The sequence below is a fragment of the Ictidomys tridecemlineatus genome, chromosome 5 (assembly GCF_052094955.1).
Source record: "Ictidomys tridecemlineatus isolate mIctTri1 chromosome 5, mIctTri1.hap1, whole genome shotgun sequence".
NCBI classification, from domain to species: Eukaryota; Metazoa; Chordata; class Mammalia; order Rodentia; family Sciuridae; genus Ictidomys; species Ictidomys tridecemlineatus.
In genome coordinates, this window is record NC_135481.1 from 78,580,138 (window position 1) to 78,597,437 (window position 17,300).

General features: G+C 35.6%; 1 protein-coding gene across 3 annotated transcripts in view; it reads right to left on the bottom strand.

The window, feature by feature from the left end:
- Positions 1-17,300, bottom strand: part of LOC144377842 (uncharacterized) — a 162,444-nt gene that overhangs the window by 112,438 nt on the left and 32,706 nt on the right. For all 3 annotated transcript variants that reach the window (XR_013439027.1, XM_078050213.1, XM_078050214.1), the window contains 2 exons: positions 9,148-9,243; positions 7,430-7,478 (listed from right to left, as the gene is read on the bottom strand). Coding sequence is in view for 2 of the 3 variants with exons in the window: in XM_078050213.1 (XP_077906339.1) it covers positions 7,430-7,478; positions 9,148-9,243 (145 nt within the window). In the remaining variant the exon portion in view is untranslated. The remainder of the gene's footprint in view (positions 1-7,429; positions 7,479-9,147; positions 9,244-17,300) is intronic.

Here is a 17,300-nt window from a genome sequence, read left to right on the forward strand (position 1 = left end):
TCTGAGTAGGCAAGGCCCATAGACCATATGTATTTCAGACATTCTACATATCAGAGTTATTTTGTATCATCTGCACTGCAGCTTTTCCTAAGGTCTTTCACCCTTTGTTCTTGCTGCCCAGATCTCCCTTTACCATGGATTATTCCCTCTCCGCCCTCACATGATTATTCAAGAATCATCTGTTTTAGCAAGGTTTTCTCTTGCCACCCTATCTAATAATGAACCCTCCCTTTCTAGACTGGCACCCTTATCTTCCTTTTGATTTATTTCCTCCTCCACAATATTCATCACCATCTATACTATATATCTGTTCACTTAATTATTGGTCAGGGACGTTTTTAAAAAAATCTTTTATTCACTACCAAATCATTAATGCCTTAAAGTATCGGGCAGTTAAAAAAATTTCATTATTCTTGGCCTCTTACATGTATTAACTCATCTAATGGCCAACCTGTGATCACTAATAGTAATAATTAATGAAAATAATTAATAACTAAGAACAATGCTTTCTATTCTTCACACATGAAAACTTAGATACAGAGATGTTAAATATAACCAGGTCATGGTAGAATTCGGATTTGAACCTACCAGGCCACTTGATTATTACATTAAACTTTCATTCATTCTCATTCTCACTCTTAGAAACTTGTTTCTTTTTCAGAGCACTAACTGAACTAATTCCAGTGAACATGTTAAAAGACACTGAATAATACTAGTTAAGATTATTAAGGCTCTATAATATTAATATTTTAGAAATGTAATCTTAAAAATCAAATGCTTTCAAGTATCAGGTGAGTTTTTTAAAGTACTATTTCAGATAGGTAAACTCTTTTTTGAGAAAAAGGAATTTGGTTGGTGCTTCTCAAATAAGCAGTGGCCTATTTGTTCTACTTATGGATATTCAGGCATATATACTGAATTAAATGAGATATAATGGTTGTGAAGTATACAATTAGTGTCCACTCTTAATTTCCAGGAATTATTTTAATGTAGCTGGATACTGTAGCAACAAATCTCAAGGTTAGTTATCAAGAAACTCAATAATATACTGAAAAGTCTACCTTTAAATTTAAATCATAATAGAAACTTTACAAAGTGTATTAAAATTGACATCCTCATACTTGGAATGAAATAGAGAAACAGGACTTGCTGGTATTACTATTCTACCTAACATGAATAAAAATTTTAAGTTTGTACCATGAACTAATTGTAAATATGATCAACAGATATGTTTGGATAATACAATTATGAATAATTTAAATTTTCTCTGTATATTTAAAATAGATGTATCCTTTTGTGAGTCATAAAATAAACGTGGTTAAGGGTTAGGAAACACTAAAGAAATGCATTCATGAAGAAAAGTTTTAATTGCTATACATATATATAAACCTATCTATCTCCATATATGGATGTTCCTACACACATAAATAGTTCAACAATTTGTAGATTCGTTTTATATAGGTATAATTAAGAAGATTTAGTACTCCTGAAACTTTCTATATAAAGAAATTAGTATGAATGATGACTATACTTTCTGACTCCTTGCTATAAAGTTTGAGATTTTTACTAGAAGAGGCAGCAGAACAGAGGTTTTGAGTTGTATGACTCTGTTTCCACACAACTCAGATTCTAAACTCCAGCTCCTTCCCTGACCAGAAATGAGACAATGAACAAGTTACTCTCAGTCTCCATGGTCTCCTTGTCCATAAAACATGGAGGCAAGAAAAATTCCTATTTCATAGGTTCATAGTGAGGATTGACAATTCATTAAACACCTTGAACAATGCCCTGATATGGAAGCATTTGCTATCATGATTAATTATCGCCATCTATCCGAGCTGGCAACCCTATGCTGGGTTCATAAAATCTGACTACTTCAGTAACTGAAGAAAAAGGTGAAGAAGCACACAAGCACACAGAAGTACCTTTTCAAAATCTGGGGATGGCTCTTAACCTTAGTGGTCCCTTGGAAGGAAAGAGTACCACCTGTACTCTTTATTCTTATATAGGGGGGAAACACAAAGGGAGGTTCCATGGAATGTTCTTTCCCCAAAAGGTAAGGGGTAGTATTACAAAGGAACAAAAAGGCAGCCCACTCCACTGGGTAATGCCCACTCCTAAAGCTTTGCTCCTCTGCTGAGTGGAGATGGGGATCCATCTGCTTCCTGGTCAGGGAAGCCAATCTCCACATTTCCTTTGCTCAAAGCTAGGGGTTGCTCAGCTCCTATGTGGAAGCTCCTGACACATGATGATCTCCCAATTGTAAGCATCTTGAAGTTAAGGAGAGCTATTTCATTTAATTACAGTACTTACTACTGTCCCTTCCACATAGGACAGCATCAATAAATGATTATAGGATAGATAATGGGATCAATCAACTGAGAGCTAAGATTAAAATGAGAATCACTTAATCAATAAAGAAAAAATTTGAATGTTTCATTGACTGTCATATGTGATCTCTGAATATTTCTTTTTGGTTCCTAAGAACTCTAGGAAGAGGAATCCATTACTAGTTTTCCATTGTAAACTCTATAGACAAATAAGAAACGTAGAATGAAAGTTTCACACTCTCTTATTAAAGTGTCAGAACTCTAATTCTAATTGTTTCATATAAAAGAAAACAAATAATTTGAGAGCTTATGTAACCATAATACAAGAAACTGGCCTTTGGAATAACTAGAATCAAGTCTGCTCAGCTGTTTCTTGCACACATTCTCTGTCTTGGTCACTTTTTCCTCACTCTGCCTCTTGTTCTTTTTCTCTCTTTCATGTTGTCTTTGTTCTTTCCCACTGCAAGTAAATTCCATGAAGTGTGTATGAGGTCGGGGAACAGGGACATATATGTAACTATCATCAGCCCTAAATTCATATTATGGTTTAGATTAAGTGTCCCCAAAAAGCTTGTGTGAGAGACAACGCAAGGAAGTTTAGAGGTGAAATGATTGGGTTCTGAGAGTTTTAACCTAATCAGTCCATTAATCCCCTAGTAGGGTTTAATTGGGTGGTAAAAATAAGCAGGTAAGGTGTGGCTGGAGGAGATAGGTCACTTCGGGCATGCCTTTAGGGTATGTGTTTTAGTTTTAGTGAGCAGAGTTCTGTCTTTCCCTGATTCCATGTCCTGAACTGTTTTCCTCTGCCACACCTATCTGCCATGATGTTCTGTCGCATCTAGGGCTCAGAGCAATGAAGCGGCTCTCTATAGACCCAGACCCCTGAAATCATGAGTGCTTAATAACCTCTTCCTCCTCTAAAATAGTCCTTGTCAGGTCTTTTGGTTATAGCAGCAAAAATACTGACTAAAACAGCTCATGTCCTCAAATATTCTCAAAAAGATTAGAAGGCAATCTTATCCAACTTATTCTATCATCAAACATACCAGGGAAGTTCTTCTTGGTCCCTGCTTAGATAATTTTTCCCATCCTTAGATCAATTAATCATCATGAATAGGGAGAAGGATCACCTAAGTTATGTACTGGTTTCCTCACTCTGAGGCTTGCTATTATTATTTGCTTCTTTATTTGGACTGGCTAAATTATTTTAGTAAATTCCATTCCATCTCCTCCCCCATCAACGGATGTTGGTTGCTCCTCAGGGAACCTATCTTAGAGTAAGTCCATAATCACTCTCACTATGACCACACTCAGCTGTTAAACTCCACTAATGTGTAGAGGTAGGGGAGAAGTGGTTTCCCCAAAAGGCAGGTAGACAGTTAACCCAGACAGGCTATTGTAGAAATGCCAAATATCAGGATACAATCATCTCAATTTGTGTTTACTATATGAAAAAACTTAAGAGATTTAGGAAGAGATACTGTGTTAAACTATGGACTGCATAACTAGGGTAGGACACAGATATTTAAAGTATTCCAAAATAGGAATGTCTCAGCTCTCTGTGAGGGTTAGATGCCAGATTATTTGATCAGCCAACCTCTTTCACTTCAAGTTTAATGATTATGATTATAGTACTTGGAAAGGAGTAAAAGCCCAACAATACCTCTAATATCACTTAATAGACCTAATTTTCTATTAAGGCAAAATATTTCTGTTTTGTGATCAATGAAAAACAGATATTAATGTCTTTTGTCCCTCTATGATTCTTAGGAGTCTTCTAGTATTAGTTTAGGAAAGAATGAAGAGGCTTGAATTAATTATTATTTGAAGTATGATTAAGAATTGATGTGCTGAAGGATTTCTAAGTTTCAGTGAAAGTCAATTGAAATTGGATAGCTTAAACTGGAAATAGTCCAAGATTAATGGCTTTTTCACTCTTTAAATAAATTCAGCATATTAAAAGCATAGTTGTTAAAGAATATGTTCATAATACTTAAATATATATCAGAACTCTTTAGATGTGTAATATGTAAATTATATCAAAACTCATTCCACATAAGGGTTTAAAAAGAGGCACCCTGAATAGTCACACTGTGCTTCCAGGTACTGAATATTTAGAATTTGGTGTATAGATGCTATTTATACTGAAAATTTCATGTTTACAGAAGTCACCTGTTTACTAAACAGTTAATAACTGATCAATTTCCTAGTTAGACTGACAGATTGTTTGTTCACAATATTTTCAAATAAACTTGACTTTTGCTTAAGACCACCATCAAAGATAAAAATTTACATCTTTTTTATTTAGATAAATATTTATCTTATTTATGAAGAGTGCCTTAAAAATCTGTAACTTTAATAAACTTACATATTTCCTTTGATCTAGCATTTTCATTACTAGGAATAAGAAGATTAACTTAGAAAAACATCTATTACATGTATGTCCATTACTAAAAGGAAAGTACATTGGTATAAAGTTCTTTATTCTTTTTATTTAAATCTGAGATTTTGATTATTGAAGAACTAAAAGTCGAGAGTTTCATTTAAAATACTGAATTGTAAATAAGCAAGATCTTTTAATCTAGATCAAAGATAGGCTAAATTTACAATAACACAAAATTATAAAATAAGAATAATAAAATATGGCATATTAATGCACTAGAATATTACATAATCACTGAAAATGATGTTGAGGAAAACTTTTTTTTTTTTTAAAAAAAGCTGTTCAAAATATATTGTTTTCTTCCAATGATAATTAAAAATAGTATAATCCATTATTTAAAATGTACTTTCATATGTAATAATGGAGAAAGAATAAATGTGATGTACACCAAAATATTAATAATGTTATCTAAGCCTAAGTAGTAAAAATGTTGATTATTTTCTTTTTTGTATTTTACATGTTTCTTAAATTTTTTTCTAAAAACCAAATATTACACTTCTGTAAGAAAAAAGAATAAAAATTATTATTTACAATTTAGGATTTGGGTATTTAAAAACACTTGAACAACACTAAGAGAGGTACTAGAAGGAAACAATTGCCATTTACACGTTACCTGTGCTTCTATTCCTTTGTTATAATTTTTCTGTGACTTTTTATAATATTTAATAATTTTGTCCTGGGTTTTATCAAAATCCACAGACATATCTGACCTAAACAAAAATTAACAGAAATCTTCAAAAAAGATATCTAGGGACATTACTTTTGTGAACAGAGAGTCAGCACTATGGGGACAGGCACTGTTTCCACTTTCCATCTGAGATTTCACTGCTGGATTTAATGTTTTATGCCTAACAGTGCTCAGACATTGAGTCAATGTTGGATGAATATTAAACTCTTCCATGTTGGAGCTAATTGGCAACTCCCTAGGGGTCTGCTATGAGATGTACATAAATTGTATTCTGCTGAAATGAAAACCCAAAGCTGTTTCTGGGGATCAAAATTATGGATAAACTGCCTTTGCTAACTGGGAATTAAATGTAAGAAAGAAAGCGGGGTGGGGAGGAAGAGGGAAAGAAAGGAAGGAGGAAGGAGGGAAGGAGAGAGGGAGGGAGGGAAGAAAGGAAGGGAGGAAGGGAAGAAAGATCTGAGTTGATTCCAAAGTGGAATGTGTACAGAGTTCCTTTGTCATATGTTAGGTAGTTTGTAATACAATTTCTGATAGGTCCTCTATTTTTATGTCATCTGCTATGATCCAATGTAGCTACAAAAGATTGGATAAACTGTCCTAGAAGAATGGAGCAGTACACGACAATTATCATGATTTTAAAACTATATGTGTGTGTGTATTATATATAATATATATAATATATATTTATTTATTTTGCCTAACCTACTGTCCATTTGTATTTCAACTGCAGACATACTTTCTAAGTTAAATTTGTTTTTAATAAGATAAGGAGTCCTAATCTTGGGGCATGCTTTTGCACTTGCTATCATTTCAGTAATCTGGATCACCCACACTAGTTCAAGGATAGCACAGTGAATATAACAAGTCCTCATCCCTGTCCAGGGTATTTTGTTCACCTAGTTTACTGCCTTACCATCTGCCCTTCACTTCTGGAGTATTTTCAATAAAGCGGGAGCCAAAGTAAATGCAGATACCCCACTGCTATCTATTTAACTTTTATTAAGTGAGTTGGTGCAGTGCTCAGGCGCCTTCTCAAAACCAGCCCATCATCTAAGAGTATTTACATAAGACTCTTTGCATTATATTCCAACCTCTGCAACACTAGTATTAACTACTGACATCTGCCAAGTCTGACTGGTAAGTGCTTTACAGTATCAATTCATCCCAAGCAAAAAGCATTTCTGAGTGCTGCAGTGCTCTTGTTAATGCCAATAAGAAGTATCAAGGCTCATATGACACCTAGCAGAAATTAGTACCCACATTCAAAGAAAAGTCTTTGTTATTTCCCAGAGTATTATGTGGACTTTATTGAGATGACTGCATCTGACACCTGCTGTAATATAAAATGCAGCTATAATTAGCCAACTGATGCTCACTGCAGTTTAGGTCGAATCCCTTCTGTGGGAATTATGCTTTAAAATATTCAGAACTCCAAGTGGCTCTCATTACATTTAATTTTAACTTAGAATTAGGTGGTCTAGAAAAAAAATTTAGGATTGTAATAGCCCCCTGCTGAATGCCACACAGCAACGTGAAAACCCATAGGGGTTTTTTTCCCCCTCTAAAAAAAAAAAAATAAGAACAGCAGACTACACTACAGCCTTCAATTGAAGTCTGGCTTTGCTTAATTGTACTTTTTGCACTCATCAGTCTCTCCTCTTCAGAGCAAGCTACAAAAATTGCCTGAATAGCCAAAGAAAAGTTTCCCACAGTCACTGGCCACAGAAAAACACTATTGTCCTTCCTCACAGTTTGATGGACAACATTTCTGTAAATGGGTAGCCAGGCTGTCAATGGTACCCTTGCTGAAAAGGCAAAAGAAGAGAACAGATTCTGCCAATATCTGACAAAGCATGTTAGCACATAATCAGGCATTCACTAGTCAGGCAGCTGCCCCTGGGACCTTCATCACACAGGTGCCTTTAAGCCATTTCCTATTCACAGATAAAGGAAACAAGCAGGAGATACCTGGGAAAGGAGCAGTTCATTATGGCTTGCCAAATGTCCATCTTCTGAGCTGTGTGTTTAAAAGTAGAAAGAGGAAAAAGAAAACTAGTTTCAACAAAAAAATCAGAAAATAGCAAAACACAAAACCTATGAGGAGTTAAGCTGTAGGTTTTTCCCCCTTTCCTTTTCTCTTTATTTTTTTCCTGGGTGCATTTGTTGTTTGGCATAGCTGCAGTTCTGCCTAATAACAATGCATTTGCTCAAAGGCCCCTTCATACACTAAGGCTGAAATGAACACTTACCTTGTCCAACTGAGTCACGGAGAGTTTATTTGGCCACTTTAAGCCATTTTTTCCTACACATACATGAGCATGTACATACACATAACCACCAACATGTATCTGTTTTTCTACAACTGCTCCTTTTCAAGATCTGTGATAACTAATGCCAAAGTGGTGATGGGGTGGATGATCCTCCAGTAAAGCAAAAACTGAACCATTTCTTTAGGAGCCACCAAAATAAATACTTAAGGATGATAATTATTCTTTTTATTTCTTCATTAATGCTCAGACATTTTTTTGCATATGTGGACACCTACTTGATGAAGCTCAGACCTCAGTACTCCATTAAGCTAATGGCCCCATTGTTGTAGGAGACAGATGAGGCAAGGCACTGAAGATAGCAGGAAACAGTTTTATTTGGCTGCAGCCAGATTCCAATGTAATCAATTGATGCCCTGAATCCTGAGTTCAGGTAGTTTAAGAACATTATATCCACCATGTAAGGGGAGAGGCTCAGAAGTTCACAGTCTGCAGAAGTTCACATAAAGGCAATTTTTTCTTTCACTGTTCTGGGCAAGTTGACCCTTCAAGGACAACACCTGAGAAGGGGAGAGCTGCTTCTCCCCTTTCTTTCCTCCCACTGCCAGCTGTTACCATGGAGCCCAATTGGTAACTTCTCTTATCTTAGAAATGTTACATCTCTGTGAAGCTCCAGCTCAATGCCAGAGGCTTTGTTAAAGGATCTTTTTTTTTTTTAAATCACATTTTGCATTTGCAAACACACTTCTATATAAACTACTATGTTGGATAAATGTTTATGAAAAAGTAGTAAAGGGGCATTCAGCACCTGGAGTGATGATTTCTTCCAGGCCAGTGGCCAAGCAATAGAGCAACAGGAAAATAGGAAGTTTACCTACATTGAACTCTTTTGTAGAGACTCTTTTTCTGATAGTCCTAAAATCAGTTATGGTTAGGATTTCTGAAGAAGCTTAGTTAAGATTTTCTGTAGAGGAGGGAGTGCCACTACACCATTACTATATATATATCATGTATATACATGTATATATGACATTAATATGTGAGTCCTGGTTTATATCTGGTCTTAGGACATTTTCAAGTTAAAATTTAATAATTACTACTTTAATATTAATAAATATAAATTTCTAATTTACTTCTTCATTTTCACTTATTACCAGACCATCAGATACAAGGTATGGAACAGATATGAAGAAAAAACCCAGGAATACAATTTGGGAAGTGATAAAAATCCTCATTTAGATTTTATAATATGACCCTTGGAATACAATTTAAAGATCAACCCACTCAAAAACATAACTTTTAATTTAAAAGGCAAGGTACTATAAATCTACTGAGAAGCAACAAAGTCAACATAGTAATTTAAGGTAGTTCCATGAGTTAAAATACTGTTTTTCAACTGACTTTGTAAATAAACAGTACCTATACTGTATCCTTCTTCATCTGTAAAATAGGAATGCACTGCCTGGTGCAAAACCACCAAGTTTTGGGGAGTAGTCCCTGTTGAAAATTTCTGCCCTTAGGAAGGAAGAGAGAAAGTCTGTTAAGTAGAACCAAATTTATAAATACCACTTTAAAAATATAACACAGAATTCTCTGACTTAAAGTTTTTTTTATTCTTTGTTTCTCCTTTTTTCTTTAATAAAATTATAAAGTTGACTTTAGTTAATAAGTAGGTAATAAACTAGGGTTTATTAATTTTATAGTTTTTACAAATATAAAGACTTTAAGAAACTTTTTAAAAATTAACTCAATAAAACTAGGTAATTATCTCTATAATTACCATTACTTCTAGTGTGCCTAATATATGCTAGATACTTTATAATTTAGTCCTCATAACAATGCTTGCTCTGAGACAGATACAATTATTTATCCTCATTGTAAAAGGTAGGAAGCTGAAATTCTGGAATATAGAACAATTTAACTTTCTCTACTAAGTTGTAGAACTTTTGTCTAAACTCAGCTCTAGTTAGGTTAAAGACAATAATATTTGTCTTATAAAAACATGGTTCATATTTGAATCAATAGTATAAAATATATTTTTATTTGTATCCATGTTTTGAAAATGCAATGTGCTCTTTATAAAATATGTATTTTTTTATTGGTTGTTCAAAACATTACAAAGCTCATGATATATCATCTTTCATACATTTGACTCAATTGGGTTATGAACTCCCATTTTTACCCCAAATACAAATTGCAGAATCACATCGGTTACACACTCACATTTTTACATAATGGCATATTAGTGACTGTTGTATTCTGCTACCTTCATATACCCTACGAATTATCCCCCCTCCCCTCCCATCTTCCCTCTCTACCTCATCTGCTGTTGTTCAATTCTCTCCCTTGTTTCCTCCCCCGCTTTCCCCTCACAACCTCTTATATGTAATTTTGTGTAATATTGAGGGTCTCCTACCATTTCCATATGCTTTCCCTTCTCTCTCCCTTTCTCTCCCCCAACTCGTCTGTTTAATGTTAATCTTTTCCTCATGCTCTTCCTCCCTGTTCTGTTCTTAGTTGCTCTCTATATCAAAGAAGACATTTGGCATTTGTTTTTTAAGGATTGGCTAGCTTCACTTAGCATAATCTGCTCTAATGACATCCAGTTCCCTGCAAATTCTATGATTTTGTCATTTTTTAGTGCTGCGTAATACTCCATTGTGTATAGATGCCACTTTTTTTATCCATTCATCTATTGAAGGGCATCTAGGTTGGTTCCACAGTCTAGCTATTGTGAATTGTGCCGCTGTGATCACTGGTGTGGCAGTATCCCTATAGTACGCTCTTTTAAGATCCTCAAGGAATAGTCCGAGAAGGGCGATAGCTGGGTAAAATGGTGGATCCATTCCCAGCTTTCCCAGGAATCTCCATACTGCTTTCCAAATTGGCCTCACCAATTTGCAGTCCCACCAGCAGTGTACAAGTGTACCCTTTTCCCCACATCCTCACCAACACTTATTGTTGTTTGACTTCATAATGGCTGCCAATCTTACTGGAGTGAGATGGTATCTTAGGGTAGTTTTGATTTGCATTTCTCTGACTGCGAGAGATGGTAAGCATTTTTTCATGTACTTGTTGATTGATTGTATGTCCTCCTCTGTGAAGTGTCTGTTCAGGTCGTTGGCCCATTTGTTGATTGGTTATTTGTTATCTTATTGTCTAATTTTTTGAGTTCTTTGTATATTCTGGATATTAGGGCTCTATCTGAAGTGTGAGGGGTAAAAATTTGTTCCCAGGATGTAGGCTCTTTATTTACCTCTCTTATTGTTTCTCTTGCTGAGAAAAAACTTTTTAGTTTAAGTAAGTCCCATTTGTTTATTCTTGTTATTAACTCTTGGGCTATGGGTGTCCTATTAAGGAATTTGGAGCCTGACCCCACTGTATGTAGATCGTAGCCAACTTTTTCTTCTATCAGACACAGTGTCTCTGATTTGATATCTAGCTCCTTGATCCATTCTGAGTTAACTTTTGAGCATGGTGAGAGAAAGGGATTCAGTTTCATTTTGTTGTATATGGATTTCCAATTTTCCCAGCACCATTTGTTGAAGATGCTATCCTTCCTCCATTGCATGCTTTTAGCCCCTCTATCAAATATAAGAAAGTGGTAATTTTGTGGATTGGTCTCTGTGTCCTCTATTCTGTACCATTGGTCCACCTGCCTGTTTTAGTACCAGTACCATGCTGTTTTTGTTACTATTGCTCTGTAGTATAGTTTGAACTCTGGTATCGCTATACCTCCAGACTCACACTTCCTGCTTAGACTTGCTTTTGCTATTCTGGGTCTTTTGTTTTTCCATATGAATTTCATGATTGCTTTATCTATTTCTACTAGAAATGCCCTTGGGATTTTGATTGGCATTGCATTAAACCTGTAGAGAACTTTGGGTAATATCGCCATTTTGATGATGTTAGTTCTGCCTATCCATGAACAGGGTACATTTTTCCATCTTCTAAGATGTTCTTCTATCTCTCTCTTTAGGGTTCTGTAGTTTTCATTGTATAAATCTTTCACCTCTTTTGTTAGGCTGATTCCCAAGTATCTTATTTTCTTTGAGGATATTGTGAATGGGGTGGTTGTCCTCATTTCCATTTCAGAAGTTTTGTCACTGATATACAGGAATGCCTTTGATTTATGTGTGTTGATTTTATATCCTGCCACTTTGCTGAATTCATTTATTAACTCTAGCAGTTTCTTTGTAGACCCTTTTGGGTCTGTTAAATATATTATCATGTCATCTGCAAATAGTGATAATTTAAGTTCTTCTTTTCCTATTTTTATGCCTTTAATTTCTTTTGTCTGTCTAATTGCTCTGGCTAGTATTTCAAGAACTAAATTGAATAGAAGTGGTGATAGAGGGCATCCCTGTCTTGTTCCAGATTTTAGAGGGAATGCCTTCAGTTTTTCTCCATTCAGAATAATGCTAGCCTGAGGCTTAGCATATATAGCTTTTATGATGTTGAGGTAAGATGCTGTTATCCCTAGTTTTTCTAGTGTTTTGAACATAAAGGGATGTTGTACTTTGTCGAATGCTTTTTCTGCATCTATCAAGATGATCATGTGGTTCTTATCCTTAAGTCTATTGATGTGGTGAATAACATTTATTGATTTCCGTATATTGAACCAGCCTTGCATCCCAGGGATGAATCCTACTTGATCATGATGCACAATTTTTTTGATATGCTTTTGTATTTGATTCGCCAGGATTTTATTGAGAATTTTTGCATCCAAATTCATTAGAGATATTGGTATGTAGTTTTCTTTCTTTGAAGTGTCTTTGTCTGGCTTCGGGATCAGGGTGATGTTGGCCTCATAGAATGAATTTGGAAGAATTCCTTCTTTTTTATTTCTTGAAATAGCTTGAAAAGTATTGGTATTAATTCTTCTTTGAAGGTTTTGTAGAACTCCACTGTATACCCATCCGGTCCAGGGCTTTTTTTGGTTGGTAGTCTTTTGATGGCTTCTTCTATTTCTTCCTTTGTTATTGGTCTGTTTAAATTGTGTGTGTCTTCCTGACTCAATCTGGGCAAATCATATGACTTAAGAAATTTATCGATATCTTCACTATCTTCTATTTTATTGGAATATATATAGGGTTTCAAAATACTTTCTAATTATCTTCTGTATTTCTGTAGTGTCTGTTGTGATATTGCCTTTTTCATCCCATATGTTGGTAATTTGAGTTCTCTCTCTTCTTCTCTTCATTAACATGGCTAAGGGCCTGTTGATCTTATTTATTTTTTCAAAGAACCAACTTTTAGTTTCATCAATTTTTTCAATGTTTTTTTTTTTGTTTCAATTTCATTGATTTCTGCTCTAATTTTAATTATTTCTTGTCTTCTACTACATTTGCTGTTGTTTTGTTCTTCATTTTCTAGGTTTTTGAGGTGTAGTGTGATTTCATTTATTTGTTGGTTTTTACTTTTTTGAGGAAAAAACTCCAAGAAATGAATTTCCCTCTTAAAACTGCTTTCATTGTGTCCCATATATTCCTGTATGTTGTGTCTGTATTGTCATTTGTCTCTAAGAATTTTTTTTATCTCCTCCTTTATGTCTTCTGTAACCCATTGATCATTCAGTAACATATTGTTCATTTTCCAGGTGATACAGGATTTTTCCTTTCTTCTTTTATCACTGATTTCCAATTTCATTCCATTATGATCAGATATGGTGCATGGTATTATCTCCATGCCTTTATATTTACTAAGAGTTGCCCTATGGCATAATATATGGTCTATCTTTGAGTAGGATCCATGTGCTGCTGAGAAGAACGTGTATCCACTTGATGATGGTTGATATATTCTATATATGTTGGTTAAAATATGTATTTTTCATATAGCTGCATGTTTTGAAATCATTACAACATAAATTAAATCAACCCCTTATCTCCAGATAGTATGACCAAACTTTTTTGTGTACTCAAACTGGGGTTTTATTTTCTTAGCTATTTCAAAGGAATTTCCATCAGTAAAAAAATTCATATTTGAAAAATTTCACTCAAAGACTATACCCAAAGGTGTAGTCTATCTCCTCATAGGTGTGTGTGTGTGTGGGGGGGTATGTGTAAACATAACCTCTTAGGAATTTCTTCTTTAGTTGTATCCTATAAAATTCATTCTTAAAATATTTTTAAAAAATTTATTCTGGGTTTGATTGAATACAGCTATTAACTGTTTTCCATCAAATCTAATTTTTTCAAACAATGAAAACTTTCTAGTTTCATGTTGAAGTTTATAGAAAAGTTGGTCTGATATGCCAGTTCAATTGTAATCTTACCCTTTGCTCCAAATGAGCAAATCTAATCTCTGCTTATTTCTTGATTATTCCTATTTTTGGATGCTTAGTTGCTGTGTTTCTTACTAGAAGTCTCGTCTTTCCTTCTTTGTATAAACCTAAATCTAATATGTACTTTATTCCATCTAATAGTATGCCTTTTCCAAGAAAATTTGAAAAAAAAATATTTTCCCGCTCTACTCAACACTGATCTTTCATTTAATTTCTTCTGTCTTTATTACATTATGTGAACTATCACCATTTATTTGATTGATGTAATGGCTGACCTCATCCTACTTTTTCAAGAAACTTAGAACTATATTATCCACCAAGTATAGACTTATTGGAAGCAAAAGAAAGGTCATAAATCCATTAAAAATGGGTGAATGATGAAGCAGTTGCTCCTAATACTTCATAAGATATTCTTTCAAATTTAGTATTTGGAGAGAGTTAACACCCATTAGTATTCTAGTTCTAAAACTAGAAAAGAAAGAAATCTCCCCTAAAATCTAGCATGAACAAGGAATGAGTTATAAGAGTGGCTGATCTTTTTTCTAGGTGGCTGTGGAAATCATTAGTGCAATAAGTAATTTCTGGCTTTTCTCCTTCTAGGCACATGAGATTACTCTTCTTGACATCTACTAAAATTAGCATGTACATATGATTTTCCTTAGTCAATAAATTTGATCAGAAGTGACACATTATCATTTCCAAGGAGAAGCTTTAATAGCCTGGGTACTACCTGCCATTTTACCTTTTCCTTGCTGCAATGATAGAAGAATGACGGTGGAATCCCCTCCTCAGTCAGTATCCTTAAATGAGGATAATGTAGAAGAGTCTTCAGCTAACTCACAACAGACATGTTATAGGAGAGAGTAACAAACTTGTCCTGTTTTGAGCCATTAAGGTTTATTACTGTAGCACAGTCAATCTTATCCTGACTGATAGCATAACTTATTAATGTCAAGATGGGATTCCATATGCCAAGATGTGAGATGAAGACTGAAAACAGAATGAATGGTTAAACTGAAACATCTTCAGATATGAACTGTAAGTATATTAGATCAGGTATTTTGTTTCTTAGACTGGTGGGTAAAGAATCAGGCTTGAAAAATCCTTCAAACATCTTGCTGAGTTGATAAATTTTTTCCTTTTCTTTCCCCTCTTGATATCTCTTATTCATTCAAACTCTATGCATTATTTTCAAATTTTGAAAATTTTATACTGATCACAGACTCCACTAAAGTCTTAACTACCAAAAAACCTACTGATGGATTCTGGTACCTCTCTATATAATATTTTAGATTGAATATTAAAATGTCATTTATGTCCTCTTCTATTCATATTTAGGCTTATATTGCTGTTGGTATGTCAAGGGAGTCATGATAAAAAATCATATATCTGGCTTTTTTTTAGTCAGCTTTTTTGCTGCTGTGACTAAAAGACCTGACCAGAGCAACTGTAGAGGAGGAAAAGTTTATTTGAGGGCTCACAGTTTCAGAGGTCTTAGTCCACAGAAGTCCAGCACCATTCCTTAGGGCTCCAGGTGAGGCTGAACAGTACAAGGGAAGAATGTGGTGGAAGGAAGTGGCTCACACAATCAGAAAGCAGAGAGAGAGAGAGACTTCACTCTCCAGATACAAAATATATACCCAAATCCACACCCTCCACCCACACCCTACCAGCCTTCAGTTACCACTCAGTTAATCCCTATCAAGTGATTAATTCACTGATTGGGTTAAGACACAACCCAATCATTTCCCCTCCGAACTTTCTTGCATTGACACACACATTAGCTTTTGGGGGACATCTCACATCTAAACCATAACATTACACTCCTGTACCCTAAAAGCTCACAACCATCTCACAATGTAAAGTACTTTTTGTTCAAGAGTTTTCATAGTCTCAACAGTTCCAAGATTGCCCAAAAGTTCAAGTCCAACATCTCCTCTGAGACTCAGGGCAACCTTGCATTGTGAGCTCCTATAAAATGAGAAGCTATTTGCAAGTATCAAATATATAAAGGTACAAAGTAAATATTTCCATTCACAAATATAGGGGCATAGAAAAAAAGAATAGGACTAAAGCAAGACCAAAATTCAGCTGGGCAAACAAGTCCTGTAGCTCCATGTCCAGCATCAGGAGTACATGGTATCATGATATTCTCTTCAAAGGGCTTGTGTAGCTCTGTCCCTTTGGCCTTGTTGGTTGCAACTCAAGTGGCCTTTCTGTTGGCTTGTCTCTGTTTGATTTCTGCAAGTTTCCTAGGACAATATCTCATATTACTGGCATTTCTTTTTTCTTTTTTAATATATTTTTAGTTGTTGATAGACCTTAATTTTATTTATTTATATGCGGTGCTGAGAATCAAACCCAGTACTTTACACATGCCAGGCAAATGTGTTAAAGCCCCAGCCCCTGGCATTTCTTAATTTGGGGGTTGTTAGGTAAGTTTGAGGTGGCTGAGCCATGCATCAGATGAGGGGCCACCAGCCAGGCAAAGACTGGCAAATTGACTTCACTCACATGCATAGGCACAAAAAGCTTCACTACCTACTTACTTTGGTTGATACTTTTTCAGGTTGGACGGACGTCTTCCCTACCTCCAGAGAAACTTCTGATTCTGTCACTTCCATCCTCACTGAGCATATCATTTCCAGATTTGGACTTCCCACCTCCATCCAGACTTTTGTTCCGGCCATCACTTCTCAGGTTGTTCAACTAGTCTCCAAAGGCCTCAACATCACTTGGGGGCTCCACATCCTCTACCCATCTCAATCCTCGGGTGAGGTTGAAAGGGCTAATGGCATTCTCAAGGATCACTGGCACCTGACATTATTTACAGGGGTCTCCACTGCAACTTTGGTTTCCTCCTCAAATCTCCATGCTTTGACTCCTCAGGGGCTTCCCACAGGGACTTGGACCCTGCTGCACTTTGCCTGGCCTCGAAGGCCTTCATTTGAAATCTTGGTAGAAGCCTCCATGACTCCCTGTCTCCAGCATCCTGCATTCCTGCAGAACCAGCACCCCATGGTTGATGCCAAGATCTGCCACCATCTCAAGAAGTAGCCAAGCCTCCAGGGACCAAGACTGCAGCAGCCTCTGAGTGCCTGGGTAGATGAGCATGTTGGATAAACTTCCTAGGCACTCTTGTACAAGAAGGGTGCCCCGCTGGTCTGCTTCAATAGAATTTTTACTTTTATTTCCTTGAGTCTGAGGTGGGTGTGGTCTTGCCAGCTTCTGAGGTACCCTCAAGCTATCTTTCTTATTGTCTCTGGGGAGACTTAAGGATTTCTTTAGT